The sequence below is a fragment of the Typha angustifolia genome, chromosome 7 (genome assembly GCF_048772165.1).
Source record: "Typha angustifolia cultivar Huaian chromosome 7, ASM4877216v1, whole genome shotgun sequence".
In the NCBI taxonomy this organism is placed as follows: domain Eukaryota; kingdom Viridiplantae; phylum Streptophyta; class Magnoliopsida; order Poales; family Typhaceae; genus Typha; species Typha angustifolia.
Window position 1 is genome coordinate 18,482,075 of NC_133245.1, and position 16,059 is coordinate 18,498,133.

At 39.1% G+C, this 16,059-nt stretch overlaps 3 protein-coding genes and 1 pseudogene across 6 annotated transcripts; 2 read left to right on the forward strand and 2 right to left on the reverse strand.

The window, feature by feature from the left end:
- Window positions 1-2: 2 nt before the first annotated feature.
- On the reverse strand, window positions 3-190 carry LOC140764117 (U2 spliceosomal RNA; annotated as a pseudogene).
- Window positions 147-7,177, forward strand: LOC140762394 (alkylated DNA repair protein ALKBH8 homolog). Of its 3 annotated transcripts, none has more exons than XM_073100164.1 (8): window positions 147-638; window positions 1,255-1,593; window positions 2,566-2,667; window positions 2,778-2,864; window positions 4,012-4,137; window positions 4,985-5,269; window positions 5,494-5,559; window positions 6,645-7,177. In XM_073100164.1, the coding sequence occupies exons 2-8, from the start codon at window positions 1,294-1,296 to the stop codon at window positions 6,705-6,707; spliced, it is 1,029 nt and encodes a 342-aa protein (XP_072956265.1). In that variant the 5' UTR covers window positions 147-638; window positions 1,255-1,293; the 3' UTR covers window positions 6,708-7,177. The 3 variants fall into 3 exon arrangements, with proteins under 3 accessions (XP_072956265.1, XP_072956266.1, XP_072956267.1); XM_073100165.1 differs by having other exon boundaries at window positions 147-473; XM_073100166.1 differs by having other exon boundaries at window positions 147-310.
- A 599-nt stretch (window positions 7,178-7,776) lies between these two features.
- LOC140762109 (pentatricopeptide repeat-containing protein At3g22150, chloroplastic) lies at window positions 7,777-14,845 on the reverse strand. Of its 2 annotated transcripts, none has more exons than XM_073099726.1 (5): window positions 14,468-14,845; window positions 13,452-13,838; window positions 12,959-13,367; window positions 12,708-12,890; window positions 7,777-10,988 (listed from the first exon to the last, which is right to left on the reverse strand). In XM_073099726.1, exon 5 carries the CDS (start codon window positions 10,863-10,865, stop codon window positions 8,400-8,402), a length of 2,466 nt encoding a protein of 821 aa, XP_072955827.1. In that variant the 5' UTR covers window positions 10,866-10,988; window positions 12,708-12,890; window positions 12,959-13,367; window positions 13,452-13,838; window positions 14,468-14,845; the 3' UTR covers window positions 7,777-8,399. The 2 variants fall into 2 exon arrangements, 1 of the variants encoding a protein (XP_072955827.1); XR_012104700.1 differs by lacking the exon at window positions 7,777-10,988 and adding an exon at window positions 12,338-12,605.
- Window positions 14,846-14,977: 132 nt separating this feature from the next.
- Window positions 14,978-15,581, forward strand: LOC140762112 (uncharacterized). The gene is made up of 2 exons (XM_073099728.1): window positions 14,978-15,206; window positions 15,279-15,581. The coding sequence occupies exons 1-2, from the start codon at window positions 15,041-15,043 to the stop codon at window positions 15,473-15,475; spliced, it is 363 nt and encodes a 120-aa protein (XP_072955829.1). The 5' UTR covers window positions 14,978-15,040; the 3' UTR covers window positions 15,476-15,581.
- Window positions 15,582-16,059: the final 478 nt, after the last annotated feature.

Here is a 16,059-nt window from a genome sequence, read left to right on the forward strand (position 1 = left end):
GGTTGGAGTGCGGCCAGGCTCGTGGCTGTAGTGTGCAACGCAAGGGCGACGCTCGAGGGGGCCTCCCCAACCCACAAGAAATTAATTTAATATCGTGGTGGGCCGATGGCTCACGTTCACGTATGAGATATTAAACTGATAAGAATTGATACTACACTTGATCTTTTAGCCAAAAGGCCGAGAAAGGTATGATTCGCTAAGCTATACTGCCTCTCCTTTCTACAGTGAATGCCGCTGTGCGTATCCTATAATCCATCGATGTTGGACTGGACTGGACTAGACTAGAGAATGGTGACCCATACACACCAAGGTGCGGAAACTTTTGCTCAGTCAAGGATTAGCGGGCGGCTATGCAGTCTGTTTTAGACCCAATTCGATGAGTTACGAGTAGCTTTTCCTTATTGCTTAAATCGATCTCTCTCCCTCCCTCCCTCCCTCGTTCGCGGAAAGAGTCCAAGGAAGATAAGGAAAAGGTGCGTAGATCTCCTATTCTACTCCTTAAGAAGACCACCTTAACCGTTTCTTTATCTCATATCCCAATATCGAGAATCAAGATCATGCCCTAGGTCAGTCCCGTTCCGGAGGTCGTCTAAGCGAATGTGTGTGGATCCTCAGGGTGTTGTTAGGAGAAGTGGCGTGTAGGCATCTTTACTCCTTTTGTTTGGGTTTAAATTTCTTTCTTGCACCATAGAAATAACTTTTGTTGGTCGATTGGAGATTTTGTCATCGTCAGCCCATTATAATATACATATAAAGTTTTTGGAATCGTATTTCTTCTGGTAAAATTCGTCGCACATTATTTGCCGCTATTGCTTTTATTGCTACGATAATATATTCATTGTAACCTGCTGAGTAGATTGCTCAATTAACAGAAGCACATTACATGATACTTTGATCTACAAGCCCTTTGATTTAGATGAAGATCCATCTTAGAGTTTTACTATAGAATATCAATATACCGAGAAGCAAGTGGACTAGTGGTAATTGGATTTCTTTTCCCAATTTCGGTAACTGGCTCCATTTATGATGACTTCGTTTACTTGATTGTTACTTTGCAATTATTTTCTCCAACAATGGTAGTCCAGCAGACACCAAACAACTTGACTTACTGCATATTTAGATATTACAACAGTACCTTTGAATTTTGTTTTCTTTTTTGCCTAGTGCATTCATATTCTTTGATCTGCTCTCTTGCTTCTCTGCATGTTGTGAGATAGAACTAGTGCAATTTTACTAACTATATTTCTTCTTTAGGGGGTGAGAGCAACTTTAACTTCTTGACTGTTTGGATATATGACTGAATCTGGATTCACGTGTCCCAAGGGGTTGGATGATCAATTTAGTCCTAATCTCTATGTAGCCAATTGTGGACCAGCTGTAGGTTTATCTTTTGACATTATAAAATCAGTTTTTGGCACCTTTGGGGAAGTTATGGGAGTCCATGCTGCTGACAATAGTGGTGCTCGTGTAATTGTCTGCTTTCATGAAGTTACTGCTGCTCAATCAGCAATTAAAGCATTGAATGGGTTTCCTTGCCCTGCTCTACGAGGACGAACCCTGCATATACGCTATTCAGTACCTCGGCAGCAGAAGGTTTGAATTGTAAATGAATTTTGTAATTCAAATATTTTCTCTGTTCCATTGGGTGCAAGCAGATCTACTATTGCATGTCAACCTTTTTTCTTTGTCTCTTCCTTTTGCAGTTCATTGATGCGGAAAGAGTTCCTTGGTATTCCATGTCAATAGACATTGTCCTGAATACTGTATATAAATATGTCATACACCAAAAGTGATCTGTCAATCTCTAGAAAGATCTGTGAATATTTACTTATTATTTCATTTAGCTATTGGCTCCATGCTTCTAATTTCATGCTATAAAAAAAGAATAGAATTTCTAGTAAATATAACATTAAAGAGAAAATTGATATGATGCAGTTACTGCTAGTTTGAGTGCATCACAGGAAGATGAGTGATTGAGTTTATATCCATAACCATAGAGTTTCACTAGGCTTCTAGGTTGTTTTTCTTTCTTTCAATTTTAAATGAAGTAACTAAAAGAGTGATGACATAATGTATGTAACATGTGCTGCTAAGTGCTAATGTTGTTTTAAATTATGTACCTAAATAGGGTTGAACAATAAATCTATAAGAAATGGAGAAAAACATAGAATATAAAGATTTGAAAATAAGTAGGTCTAAGAAGTATATTGAATGCAAATTTGAAAGTGAAGTTCAAATTATTATCTCAGCCCAAAATTGGGAACTTAAGGCTTGGTTGATGTTGCTGTTGAGACATCAAAATTGATCAAGAATTTTCTTTATATAAAGTACCAAAAATGGAGTTTTCACTGTCTTGTACTTATAGGTCAAATTTCTATCAAATTATCTACCAGAATTGGGTATCTTTTGAACATTTATAGCTTTTATTTGAGTGTGTTCAGGACAGATAAATAAATTTCTGTGCAATGCTTGGTCGAATAAGTACTCTTCAGTCTTTATTAGCATTTTTCATTCCCTTGGTACAGCGCTGTTCACTTTTTCTAATTAAGTTGCTTATATTAATAGGTTCAAAGTGATTATTCACTTCCAGTATCTCTTTCGGCCTCAGAACTGGCAACCCCAGGAATTCATCTGGTGCATGAATTCATCACTGCAAAAGAGGAGGAGGTTAGATTCATTAGGACTTTGAACCCGTGGTTTGCTTCCTGTGTTCTTGACCACTATATTCCATAATTTCTGTAATTTACAAGTACATCTTGTTTTTTACCCATTCTCAGGAACTTCTTGCAGCAGTGGACATTAGGCCTTGGAAAATTCTGTCAAAAAGAAGAGTTCAGCATTATGGTCATGAGTTCTTATATGAAGTAAGTTGAACCCTGTAAGTACCTGATCTGAAGAATATAATGGTCATTTCATCATAATTTTCTGTTTGGTGGTTTGAATAATTCTTGTAATTATCTACCTTTACAAGAAATTTTCTTGTGGAATGCAGATCACTGAAGTCCATATCCTTCGATTCATCTGTATATTGTGGTTCCTTTAGGTGCTTCCTTATAGCTGAAAAGGCATCAGAACATCAAAGCATGTATACACATGTTAATTTCCCAAAGTTAGATATGGCCACTTGTGGATTTTTTAGCTATCTACATAAATATGAACATGTAGATAACTATTACCTCTAAAATTATAAAAGATTGTCAAGGACCACTGCAAAAATAGACATGACAGTGCATTGACAAAGAGTTTTGTTCTTCTCTCCTATCATTGGACCCTTAGATGAGGCAATTTGATCATTTGCTCAATTGAGGGCACCTTTGGAACTGCCTGAAATACTTTCCTCCTTATCTTGTTATGTAATTTTTCATGATCTATTTGTCCAATGTCTAAGCTTCCTTGTGTTTATATGTCTCTAGTGTCTCTTGGGATTTCCACTCTATGCACAGCAATAGTCCTGTATGTTGTTCTTTCATTGGAATGACTCCATTTTTGCCCCTTGCATGTTAACTTGTAGACTGAAAGCATCTTTTTATGCAAAATCCCCTGACTTCTGCTTGTGTGTGGTCATTTGCTTATTCCAATAATAGCATATGCAAACTTTAAATTCATGACATTCAATCTCCAGACTTCCTTGGACCATGTATATTGAGCTTTGTCAATGTGGCAGGCTGTTCATGTGCTTCAATTGGTCTCTCTTTCCCTTTCTTACTTTTAAATTATTATGTCATCCTCCTCTGTTTATTCCTACTTCCTGCATCCACTTGTCTGTTAGAACCTTTACTTGATTGGGCATCATCACTATGCTTCATGGCTCATCTAAGATGACAAGACAATACTGTTAAGTGTTAACTTACCAGTCGAACAGATAGGATACATTTGTCCAGTTCCTGATTTTCTTCTGCCATTTTTCTTATTTCAGTCGCACATGTTCTAAAGTATGATATTTCAGTTAGCATGCTAATCTAAATATTGCCTAACATATGCTAACTGGGATATATTGACTTCTTTCTGCAGACAAGGAGTGTTGATTCCAAGCAGTTCTTGGGTGAACTTCCATCCTTCGTTTCCCATGTGCTTGAGAAAATCATGTCATTTCCTGGCCTTGATGAAAATAATAGCAAATTGATGGATCAGTTGACGGTATATTTCGGACTTGTCTGATACAACAGATATATTACTTGGTAGAAGATGTTCTTACTGAATTGCTGTTAGATTGAAAACTTGGCACTTACAATCCCGAATTTAGCTAGTATACATCTGTTAGTTTCCTATCTGTATTTGATCGCTGAGAAACCTGTCTTGTACATATGTTCCAATTAGATTTACGCATTTTGTATTAGCTGAATATATAAAATGTGTCAACTTTCTGCAAGTAGCTGTTTGCTGATGCTTTATAGCTTTTGCCCATGTAATGATAAAGATGGAAATCCAGATAGGTGCACTGCACAGGATGCTGATTCACTTTTAATTAGGGTGCAAGGGTTGATGAAAGAATAAAACACAGATAGGTACATTAGTGAGGAGTAGTGGCATTAACGTAACCTGTACCGAGGTGCTTATCATGTTCATTTAAGTAAATTTTGTATGCCTTTTTCAAACCATTGGAATTATATATGACTGGGAGAACAGTGACTGTCATTCCATGTTGGCATTCCAATGGAGTGGCATCAAGATGATTTTGTTAACATGAAGCTGTGACAGGATGAGAACAGAAGAGACTCTAATCCTTAGTTATATATATATATATATATATATATATATATATAATTGTCTGGAAACTATAACTGACTGCGTTAAGCTCCTAAATTTGTTTCTGATATTGTTGTTGCCTGAATCTTGCTGGAGAGAAAAATAAAGAAACAAAAAGAACTACTTTAAGAAACCGAGTGCTTAAGCACTGTTTACTATGGTAAGATCCCTACTTTCTGCTTTAACTACTAAAGGTAGCTGTTTACAACTCTGGAGTAATCTTTTATTCATGATATAGGTCAATGAATATCCATCTGGTGTGGGCTTATCTCCACATATTGACACCCACTCAGCATTTGATGATTTGATCTTCAGCCTTTCTTTAGCTGGACCATGCATTATGGAATTCAGGAAATATCCTGAAGGCACTTGGAAACCTCCAGATGATGCGATTATTGATAGGGTTAGCAGCAGCCAGTGTTCAACTTTCGCAAGGAAAGCCATTTTCCTTCCTGCTCGTTCGATGCTTTTATTATCTGGAGAAGGGCGATATGCTTGGCATCACTATATTCCACATCATAAGGTACACAACTCTCTGCATGCTGTTAATATTTTTACAAATGTTACATTGCAAGAAGCACAATGTCTGCAACTCTGCAGCTAGGAAAGGAGTTAGGTGGCATGCTTTCTCTCTTATTGTGTCCAATATTTTCTGTTAAATACATAAACAGAGTTCTAGCATTCTGTTTTAACAATGTAACGGAAATTGGTTTCTGATGGATTGTTTAAATGTCTTCTTTTTCATAGATTGATACAGTCGGAGATCATGTTGTAAGACGGAATTCGAGAAGAGTTTCCTTCACCTTTCGGAAGGTCTGTAGATATGCTTATTGATTTTGGTGGAATATCCATTTATTTGTAGTATACAAGTTCTAAAAGTTGCAGGTGCCCACTGTATTTTGTGATTCAATTTTCTGTGCTTAATGTGTCCTCTTAATGATGAGTATTGCACTTGAAATACTTATAGAGATGAGGTTGCTACTTGATAGAACTTTGGCTAGACTTCACCTGTTTCCCCTTTTTAACTTTTCCGGCATATATACACAAACATGTGAATTTATATATATAAACAATTGGCTCACATTGCAGACTACTCTCAATGCTTGCTTTTAATTTTAAATACTGTTGTAAATGTAGAAGGAACACATGGAATTAGTGATCTATTTTCCTTGTATTGCCTTTCTTAGATGGCTCCGTTTCCTTGTAAGGAGTTTTTTGCATTGTTAATTTCTTTTTATTTGCTTAATTGCTTCCTCACTAGAAACAGGAAACGAAGCTTGAGTGATCTTTTATGGGTTAGAAAAAATTTATTCATGACTGGAGGGGTTGGATGCCGGAACCAAAGCTGAATGGAATGGCTATCCTTCAAGAGATGGGTGCAGATAAGAAAAACAGAGTTTAGTTGCTTTGATAAAAACAGAGTCAATATTTTCTTGCTTTGTAACAAAGCTTGATGAGTTGTTACTGAATGAGAAGTTATTTCAGTGTGATTTGGGCCTGTTCCCCTCTCTCTATTATCCTTTTACACGTCAATTTGTTTAATACATTTTTTTAAAATCACATTCCTTTACTTTTCTGATGTAATATTGATTTTTAATTTGAATTTTGACCCTTTGACGGTTGGGCTCTTTTTCTCTTGCTTTATTTTTAGAGAAAACTGTTTTTTGTAACAGCTAGCAATTGTTATGCTTTTGCCAGTGGCTTCCAGATAATGTGATTTGCTCCGTCTTACCTATGTGTGCTAATCATCATCGTCTGCAACATCTAGTAATTGATTTCCAAATGTGTATTGACATAGTCAAGCTCTTTTTATTGTTTACTGTCAGTATGTTAGTTGTGTTATCTTTTATGTATATAGGATTTTGCTTCTGACAAGCTTTTCTTCTTCCACGCTATAGGTGAGGAGAGGTCCTTGCTGCTGCAAATATAAGCAATACTGTGACTCTCAGATGGTCAGGTGAAAGTAGAGCAATCGCGGCTACTGAGTACCCAAAAAAAAAATCTGATTTGATGACTATACATTGTCAAGCTGAACAACCACTCAGAGCAACTTCAATTAAGAGAAGTCGTGAATTAAGCCAAAAAAAGGACTCTTCTCATAACCAGAGAAAACGGCAATGCTCAAGAGGAAGCAATTCACCCGAACCCATTGGGCGGTTTGGATCATATTCCTTTTGTAAAACTTGATTATATTTCTAGGAAACTCTTATTTTTGTCGTTATGGACTTTTGAGCTAACGCTGCAAAAACCCAAGGCGGTCAATTTCCTGAGGCATTCAATAGGTTTCTCTGTTGTGAACTGATTTTGGTGTATGTAACATTCAATGGTTCTTGACCGGCTCCCTGCTGCAGAGGAAACAAGCAATTGTCTGATAGAAGAGCAGAGAAAAGGGATTCGCATAAATGAAAATTTCTTATTTAGGAAAGGAACAGGCCTGTATGTATCTTACTCTGGGAATCTATTTAGAACTTCACACTTGAACGAGATTCTTGTTGCTGTTATTGTACTTGACCCAATATCACAGATTGTTAACATGAGATGACAAAAGAATTAGGCCAATGGGTGAGTGCGGTTTATGATATACAAGCGTTCTTAAGTTCGAATTCAAACAACATTTATTTAATTGAGTTTGTTATTAGAATTTAACTTTTCACAACAACAAAAAATGACAAGAACAGTTTAAGAATTGGAACGACCCATTTATTAAATATTTAACTAAGCTGATGGAAGAGATACTATCCTCTACTGGAAGTGAAAATATAAAAGCCAACCAGGTGGTGTGTTATTGACCATTTACTGTATCCCGTGAACAAGTTCATAATTCAAGCATCTTAAAGGCTTCCAAAGAGAAAGCAATTTACATGAATTGCTTCTGTACTCAACTTCAAAACTAATACAGTACAAAATTGCCCCATTCAGCTGATTGTAATGATTATCTGATACCTCGACTGCATTAGAAAAAAAATAAAGTGTCAAAGACAAATAAAGAGAATTCTTCCGCAGCTACGATCAATCAAACAATAGTAGATCTCAGATAAGGAAATTCTTCTTCTTCAGTCATTGATTAATATTTCTGATTTAATTCATTTCAATAAAACGCATGGCATCAAGTTAGTTGTTAGTGCAGCTGTGCCAATTTCCAAAAGGCTTTGCTCCTTCATTTTCTCAGTTCCCGTCTCTATGCTTTTTTGCTTTCACTTCTTCTTCTTTTTTTTTCTTTTTTTTTTTTTTCCTTTTTGCGTCTGACACACGTCACCATACTAAAAAGTGCAATAGTCCTAAAACACAAACCAGCTCAATCAAGATAAATCATTATGATTCTTCATTCCCTTCTGTCCATTCTTTATTCCTTAATAATAACTTCGAATTATTTGCTTTCCTATCCACACACAATCAGGGTGCATCTGCATCATAATTCAGCATCCCTCAAACTGCAAAATACTTGAAGGAGCATGACCGTTTTAAGATCTGGAGTGAATGAATCATGGTACCACATGGAGAACCGCACTTACCTAACAACAGTGCAGGACGTTAGGGACAAATTAGTTGAAAGCCTTCTATCTCGGGAGAAGTTAAAACAACCACTGCCCTACTAGCTGCCTTTTTATGCTCACAACTATCTCGACTCAAAACAAATCCCCAAATATATGTCGTTAATCAAATTCAGTCAACCCATCCACAAGACAAGGATCTACTGGAGTCTTGTGACCCGAAGATTTCATCTCCAAAGCCAGTTCATGGAGTATTGAGTATACTTGGTCATTCTCCCGGTGTTTCTGATCCCTAGACAAGAATCTGTGCATCGCAGCCTCAACTCCAATCCAACTAGCCCCGGGATCCTTCCTCAAGCTCCTATCTCTCATCTCTTTCCTCACCTTATTAACACTATCCCAGTTGCCTTCTGAGGCATATACATTTGAAAGCAGAACATGATAGCCAGCAAGGCCTTCTTCCTTTTCCATCTGAAAGAGCCTTTCAGAGACCAACTTCACCAACTCCAGTTTCCCATGTAATTTACATGCTGCAAGCAATGATCCCCAGATTACTACAAAATTCCCATCCTCACCCAACCCTTTAACAAACTCAAATGCTTCATCCACCCTGCCAGCTCTAGCTAATAAATCTACAACACAACAATGATGCTCTGGTGTAGCAAGAATTCCAAACTTCTTCATCGATTCGTACACAATGAGACCCTCATCCACCAACCCAGAGTAACTACATGCTGAAATGACTGCCACAAAGGTGACGGCATCAGGATTTGCACCTAACTGTTGCATCGACTGGAAGAGAGACAAAGCTCTCACGCCAAGACCGTGCTGTCCAAATCCAGACAGCATCGTGGTGTAGGTGACGGTGTTCTTTTCTGCCATACCATCAAAAACCCTTTCTGCAGATAAAATATCACCACATTTGGAATACATATCCACTAGAGCTGTACCAACAAAAAGATTAGTGTCTAGATACCGGCGAATGGCAAATCCATGGATTTGTTTACCGGCTTGTATTCCTCCAACTGGATCGCAAGCAGGGAGGAGTGATGATAAAGTCACAGAATTTGGTCCCCGTTTTCCTTCAAGCATTGCACGGAACAGTGAGATAGCCTGTTCAGGTTGTCGACTTTGTGTATATCCTGCAATCATGGCATTCCAAGTGACTTGATCTCGTATATCAGGACACTCGGCATCAAATAGTCGCCTTGCAGTCTCAATGCAATTTGATTTTGAGTACATGTCGATGAGATAACTTTCCATTCCTTCACACTTGATGCCATGCCTGATGAGATATCCATGAGTCTGTTTCCCGATTCTTAGACTGCACAGATTTGATGCTGCAGAAAGTAAGGCAGTCAATGTCACAGGATCAACAGCAAGCCCATCTTTCTGCATCTGATAAACCAGCATCAGGCCCTCAAAGTTCAAATCATTCTGCACAAAAGCAGTGATCATGGTATTCCAAGATACAATGTCTCTCTCAGTCATCTGATCAAATAGCTCAAAAGCAGTTTGAACGTGACCACACCTCGAATACATGACGATGAGCGCATTGCGAAGAACCAAAGGTAGTATCAAGAACTTGTCTTTTATCAAATAACCATGCAGCTGCCGACCCAGTCTGACATCCTGCAATTGCGAGACTGCTATTAGGGAGGACAAGAAAGTGACAGTGTCCGCAGCAACCACTTTGGATCCCAAAATTTCGATAAAAAGGGATATGGCTTCAATGAATTGCCCATTCTGGACATATCCACTCATCATTGTATTCCACACCTCCGTGTTCTTCTCTTCAGCTCGATCAAACATCTTTCTAGCTGATTTCGTGTCCCCAAGATCAGAGAACATACATATCGCAGAACTCATGACAAACTGGTCATCAACATACCCTTGTCCGTGCTTAACAAGAAAACCGTAGAGAACACAAGAAAGCTTGTCACCATCCACAACGGCTGATGCAGCGGGAAATACGTTGACGAAGCTGACGGAAGTCGGCCTAATGCCTACCTCGATCATACAATTAAACAGCGCAAGCGCATCTTCCGGGCGCCGGGATCTGACGTACCAGGTGATGACCGTATTCCAAGAGACAACGTTCCTTTTGGGCATTCGGTCGAACATCAAGCGGACGACGTCAGAGCAAGCTGGTTCCGCGTCAGAAGCAGCAGACGCGTACATGTTGAGGAGGGAATTATTGAGGACGCGATTCTTGGGCGGCGCCGGGGAGCGGCGGAGGATGTGACAGTGGATGGATTTGCCGAGCCTAAGATGGCGGGAGTGGGCGCAGGCCTTGAGGATGGAAGAGTAGGTGTAGTGGTCCGAGGCGGAGGGGATAGGATGCTGGTGGTTCATGAGGCGGTAGAGGCGAAGGGCGTCGTCGGGGAAGGAGTTGCAGACGTAGCCAATGAGGAGTGTGTTCCAGAGGATGGTCGGGGCCGGCCGGGGTAGGGAGTCGAAGAGGCGGCGGGCGAGGTCGAGGCGGCCATCCTTGCAAAGCTGGCTCAGCCGGGAGCGGAGGACGGTGAGCTTGGCAGGAACGCCGGTAGTAGTGGCATCTTGAGCTTGGGAAGAGCTTGGATGAGGGGCGGAGGAGAGATGGAGAAGAGGCGGAAGGAGAGATGTCATGGCTTGGCTGTGTCAATAATACTTCCTCCATCTCTTTCTTTCGTTTTGTTCTCCCTTTTATTGTTGCCAAAGGAAGAGCAGGAAGGAAGAGGTCCAAGTGGTGTGGTAGCATCACCACAAGTCCTGAGAGTGTGTGATAATGGTAAATATTTCACCAAAGTTAACAGACTGGAATTAACTCATTGACGAATGAGTAAAAACTGAGTTTTTGACCAAACTAGCCTATTTTTCAAATCTTTTTTTTTTCTTTTTTTTTTTTTATCGAAATAGGGTCCTCTAAAATTTATTATCAAATAGTGTTTTATTTACTGTAATCCTAATAAAAATATTACACTAATCAGTATTTTTCTTCTAGGCAAAGATGGTGACATCTCAGTATTTTTATCTTATCCTATTTAAATTAATTAGCATTTTATGCATATAAAAAAAAATTTAACTTAGTTTTTTAATAGTTAAGACTTTATAAAAAATATCTGCTAATAACAACGTTGAATTTAATCAGTATTTTTATTAGAAATACAGTAAATTAAATCTCATTTGATCAAATAAATCAGTCTTTTTGGGTTTTTTTTTTTTTAAAAAGAGAGTTTAATTTGGTGAAAAATAAAAACTCGTAAAAACTTTGCTGCACAATAGCTAAGGAAAGTACGAAACAAGGTTATTTAAATGGGGGGAAAAAAGGCTCTTAAGGCCTCACATTTACATGGTAGTGTTTGTAATCCTCCATCTCACAACAGAGTGAGTGAGATCTGTCTGGGGATGCTTGCAAAGAAAAGAAACGCAGTTCTTAACAAGTAACACTAACAAAGGAACGCTGGAAGCTTTGCTTCGTGAAAAGAAGAGAATCCGCAGGTCCCTTTGAAGTTAATTTGACATATGGAATATCACCACCCATGCAGTTTCATAGGTGCGAACAGAAGTGGCAAGATTAAGAGATAAATAAATATTAAAAAAAGCCGGGACCAGACCTACCCATTACACCTTCCATCTAACAAATATAGCAGTTTGTGTGGTAGACTCTTGGAGATTTCGATATTAAGATCCTTAGTAGGTTCCTTTGGAGTATGGATAGATTATTGCCACTACTTTGAAATATGCAGATTTAAGTACAAATTCATTAATTCAATGTGCCTATAATTGGATTAAGAAGATACCAGGGAATCTCTTTCAACCATTTATTTACGTATGTTTGATGAAATTCATGACTGCAAGGCAATGCTCCCATGCAATCTCCTTCATACTCGACAAGACATATACAGCATCTGTCAGTAAAAAGTCAAAAAAAAAAAAAAAAAAATCTAAGATCCATGCTGCTTTTATACAACTAACTGATAAATTTTGCCAAACATGGAGTGCCATAAATGATAACGAGTCAACTAACAGACTATAAAGAAAGTTTTAGTTTTTTTTTTTTTTAAAATCTAGATTATTAAAGGAAAAATTAGACGGCTCTGTTGTACCAAAATGTGTCAGTCATTGCACACACACAAAAAAAAAGAATTTAAATGTGAAAGTTGTACAAAATTGAAAATCAGACATCTGAACTCTGAAGCACAATCTAAAGGTTAGAGATGAAAACATCTAGCTTCCTGTGATAATGTCATGCTTAATTGCAATGCACCAACATGGGTCACCACAGACCACAGAGGACCTAATTTCTTTATTGTTTGCTTTCCATCAGACAAATTTCTGGCATGAAGCAGCATGATTAATGCTGTGGAGTTTGAGATTGCAATCACCCTTGTCAAATGAATATATACAGAAATAAACTTAACTTCTTTCACAAGTAATTTATAACCATGAAAATCATAGAATAAGTTCTTTCTGAGGATTTCTAAGTACCTTAAAAAGTGCTTCTGCTAACAAAAACTATTCTTGATATGCTAGCCCACATTTCATCATCAGAATTGCCAAGTCGGCTACTTGCTCTGCCTATTCGATGTTGTCCAGACAAGATGCACAATCTGATCTGTCGTGGCCTGATAAGTTCTCAAATCTACTACCAAATCTCTGGAGAACATGGACCTGCTAAAAGAAGTTACCCTTAATTGATGGCATGAATAAGTAGAAATGGCAAATCTAATTTACACTACCTGAGATCTGATCCTTCTCCTCTTTTCAAGAAATGTTGATCAATGTTCCAGTAAATCATGATTTCTAGTTCCTGTCAGCTGCAGAGTTTCTGAGGCATGATAATTGCTGCTATCCACAGAGCTAGCAATAGGAAAGGGGTTGTTGCCAGAAGAAACTGGTAGCAATTAAATGTTCCTGTTGGAAGAAAATGCAGCTCTTACTGCACTATCTAAGACTTGTCTTCCATTGTCCTGGCAGCTAGATTCTGTAGGCCCATCACTATCATCAAGAAGTTGAGAAGCTAATAATCCCTCACTCAGGGAATGAAGCACTTCTGAGAACAACCCTATCATGCAGCCATCCAATACTACGTTCTGAATGTGAATATCGAGAATTTGTAGTGATCTCTCTCATTATTCATGAGCGCATCTGGAGAAATAGTAGTTCCCACATTAGGGTCTTGTGTATTATTTCTATTGAAGGAACGGCTAACATTTTCATGAACATTGTTACCTCCATCACAGTATAGGACAGGGAAGGTGACTGAGAAGAGAGACTTGGTCCCTGGTGACCGCAATCGAGCACCTCCGTTTAACCTGAAACTAGTATAATCAGGGTTAAAACCAATACCAGATAGTTGCTGGCCTGTGAAATTCTTCGACCTGCTAATAACAGCTGTGGTAGCAGAGCTGCCACTGGCAGCTGAATTATCTTGTGATATTACTATCTCAGTTTTCTCTACTTTGTTCACAATCTTCAGAAATCAACATTGGAAACCCACTTCATTCAGGCCCGTGTTTTTGACAACCTTCGTAATTCCCTCTAATGGATGTATCATCAGCTTCAGTCGTAGCAGCGACGGGACCACTCCTTGCCTTCCCATGCATTATCATCTTTCTTCTGAAATTGGGTAAAAAAAATTCGCTCACGTAAACACCTCAGAGAACTTTTGGTCAATTCACTTGCCATTTATTGCTGATTCACCGATCAGCAGGAGGCAACACTTAGAAGCAAGTGGTTGCAAATGAATTTATGAGAAGTTTATTCCGTCAATAGTTCCTAGATTCTGATTTACGATAAAAACAAGAATTTAACTGTGGTGTGGCTGCAACTAATCAAAATCACTATTTGCAGATGGGTTCCAAGGTAAACCGCATAACAATACTGAGTTGGTTCGATCATAAGAAGAAGAGGATAAATTATCAAACAGAACGCGACAAACTCAGCAAATCGTCAAGAGAACAGCGATGGCAGAAGAAGGCATAGTGTTATTTCCTTGAGGGAATACATACTGCCCTTAGCTTGTTCAGTGACAAAATAAATAAAAACAAACAGGAAGGAGAAGATTAAACAAAGCTACCGACTTCTTCTACATGTTCACTTGCAACAAAATCCAACACTTTCACGAACAATCGAAAGGGAACCCAATATATATATTCTCTCTCTTTGAGAATATATATATATATATATCTATATATTCTCAAAGAGAGAGAGAGAGAGAGAGAGAGAGAGAGAGAGAGAATGCTCACATTCTCATCCGAAAGAGTCGATGGGAAGCCAAAGCAGGAAGATGTGAAGAAGAGTCTCGAACCCTTCGCTCTTGCCTTCCAAGCGCCATCCGTCGCAGCTGCCGCCGAGTAGTTCTTGCTGCTTCCGGTTCCCATCACTTCCACCTCCTCTCACCCTCCCCCAATTGCGATCCTACTACCTACCAATGCCGCTCCAATCCCCCGACCTAATCTGCAATGCGAGGCCTCCCGAACTCTAGAAGAGTTTAATCCACGAATGGAAGGAAAGAAATGAATAGAGATAGAGAAGTAATCCAAGGTGCATTTTGTCCTGCTAAAATATTATATAAATATCAATAAAGATAACTCACAAGGACAAGTTAAAAAAACAGACCCTACATATATATATATATAGTAAGATAATTGTTTAACTGTGTTTATTAAAATTTAATCTGCTAACATGAAACGTGGCGAGATTTTGAGCTATCCACGTCGGAGAGTGGTCTTCCTTAGGTTTGAAATGAAAGGGGGGCGAGGTTGGGCTGTGGCATTCGAAATTCAAAAGCCTTGGTTTCGGAAGGAAAAAGGACGAGAATGGCATCGAGTGACATCAAGGGTTTCTACCGGCAGAAGAAGAAGGGCGGCGTCACCAAGCCCTCAAAGAAGAAATCCAGCAAGTACACGGGTGCCGCCTCCGTCGGAGCACCCGATCCCGCTCCGACCCCTGCCCTCATCGCCCACGGCTCCGTCGATCTCGACGGTACTATATACATGACCTCCTCCCTCTTTAAATCCCTCTAACACTAACAGTAACCCCATGTTTGTGGTGCAGATGAATACGGGGAGGAGGAGGAGAGGTTACGGCAGTTCGACTTGGACATGAGGTACGGGCCCTGCATCGGCCTCACCCGTCTCCAGCGATGGGAGCGAGCCGCCGCCATGGGACTCAAGCCCCCGGCCGATGTCGCCAGCCTCCTCCAAGGATCTAAAAATCCCTCGCTCGACTGCCTCTGGGAAGGTCGTGTCTAGTAAAACAAGCGAGCGCTGTGATTTGTAGATCTCTACTTGTTCTTCCTCTTGGTTTGTTGTATCGAAAACCTCGTTATCGAGTAATCAACGTCGTTTCTGTTTGGCATGTCGGCCCGTGCATCGTCTTCCTTTCTGAGCATTCTAATAAGCTTGGTTGGTCTCGGTCAACTAGGATTTATATCACTTATTAGATGTGTTTTGAAGACATTAACAAGAGTAAAGTCGAGAAAGTACATCATTGTCTACAGAAGCTGCATACTGTGTCTGTGACAAACCTGATCAGTTAGTTGATTGCTCACTTGAAAGCACGTTAATGGTTAATGTACAGCAATCCATCTTTCCTCGTCATACTTGAAAATTTTTGGTAACAAGCGAAGCAAAAACTTTGAGCACCCAAACAAGTTCAGTCTGATTGTATCCTGAACAGAGAAAGTAAGCAAGGTTTGCTGAAACAGAAAATGAATTCCACTGGCAGTTTAAATTATCGGATCCAAAGCAAATAATAAATTATTTCATCTTGCTACAATCATATTCAATTGGAAAAGGTGGCACAACTTGAATTGAACAAATAGATGCAACATATT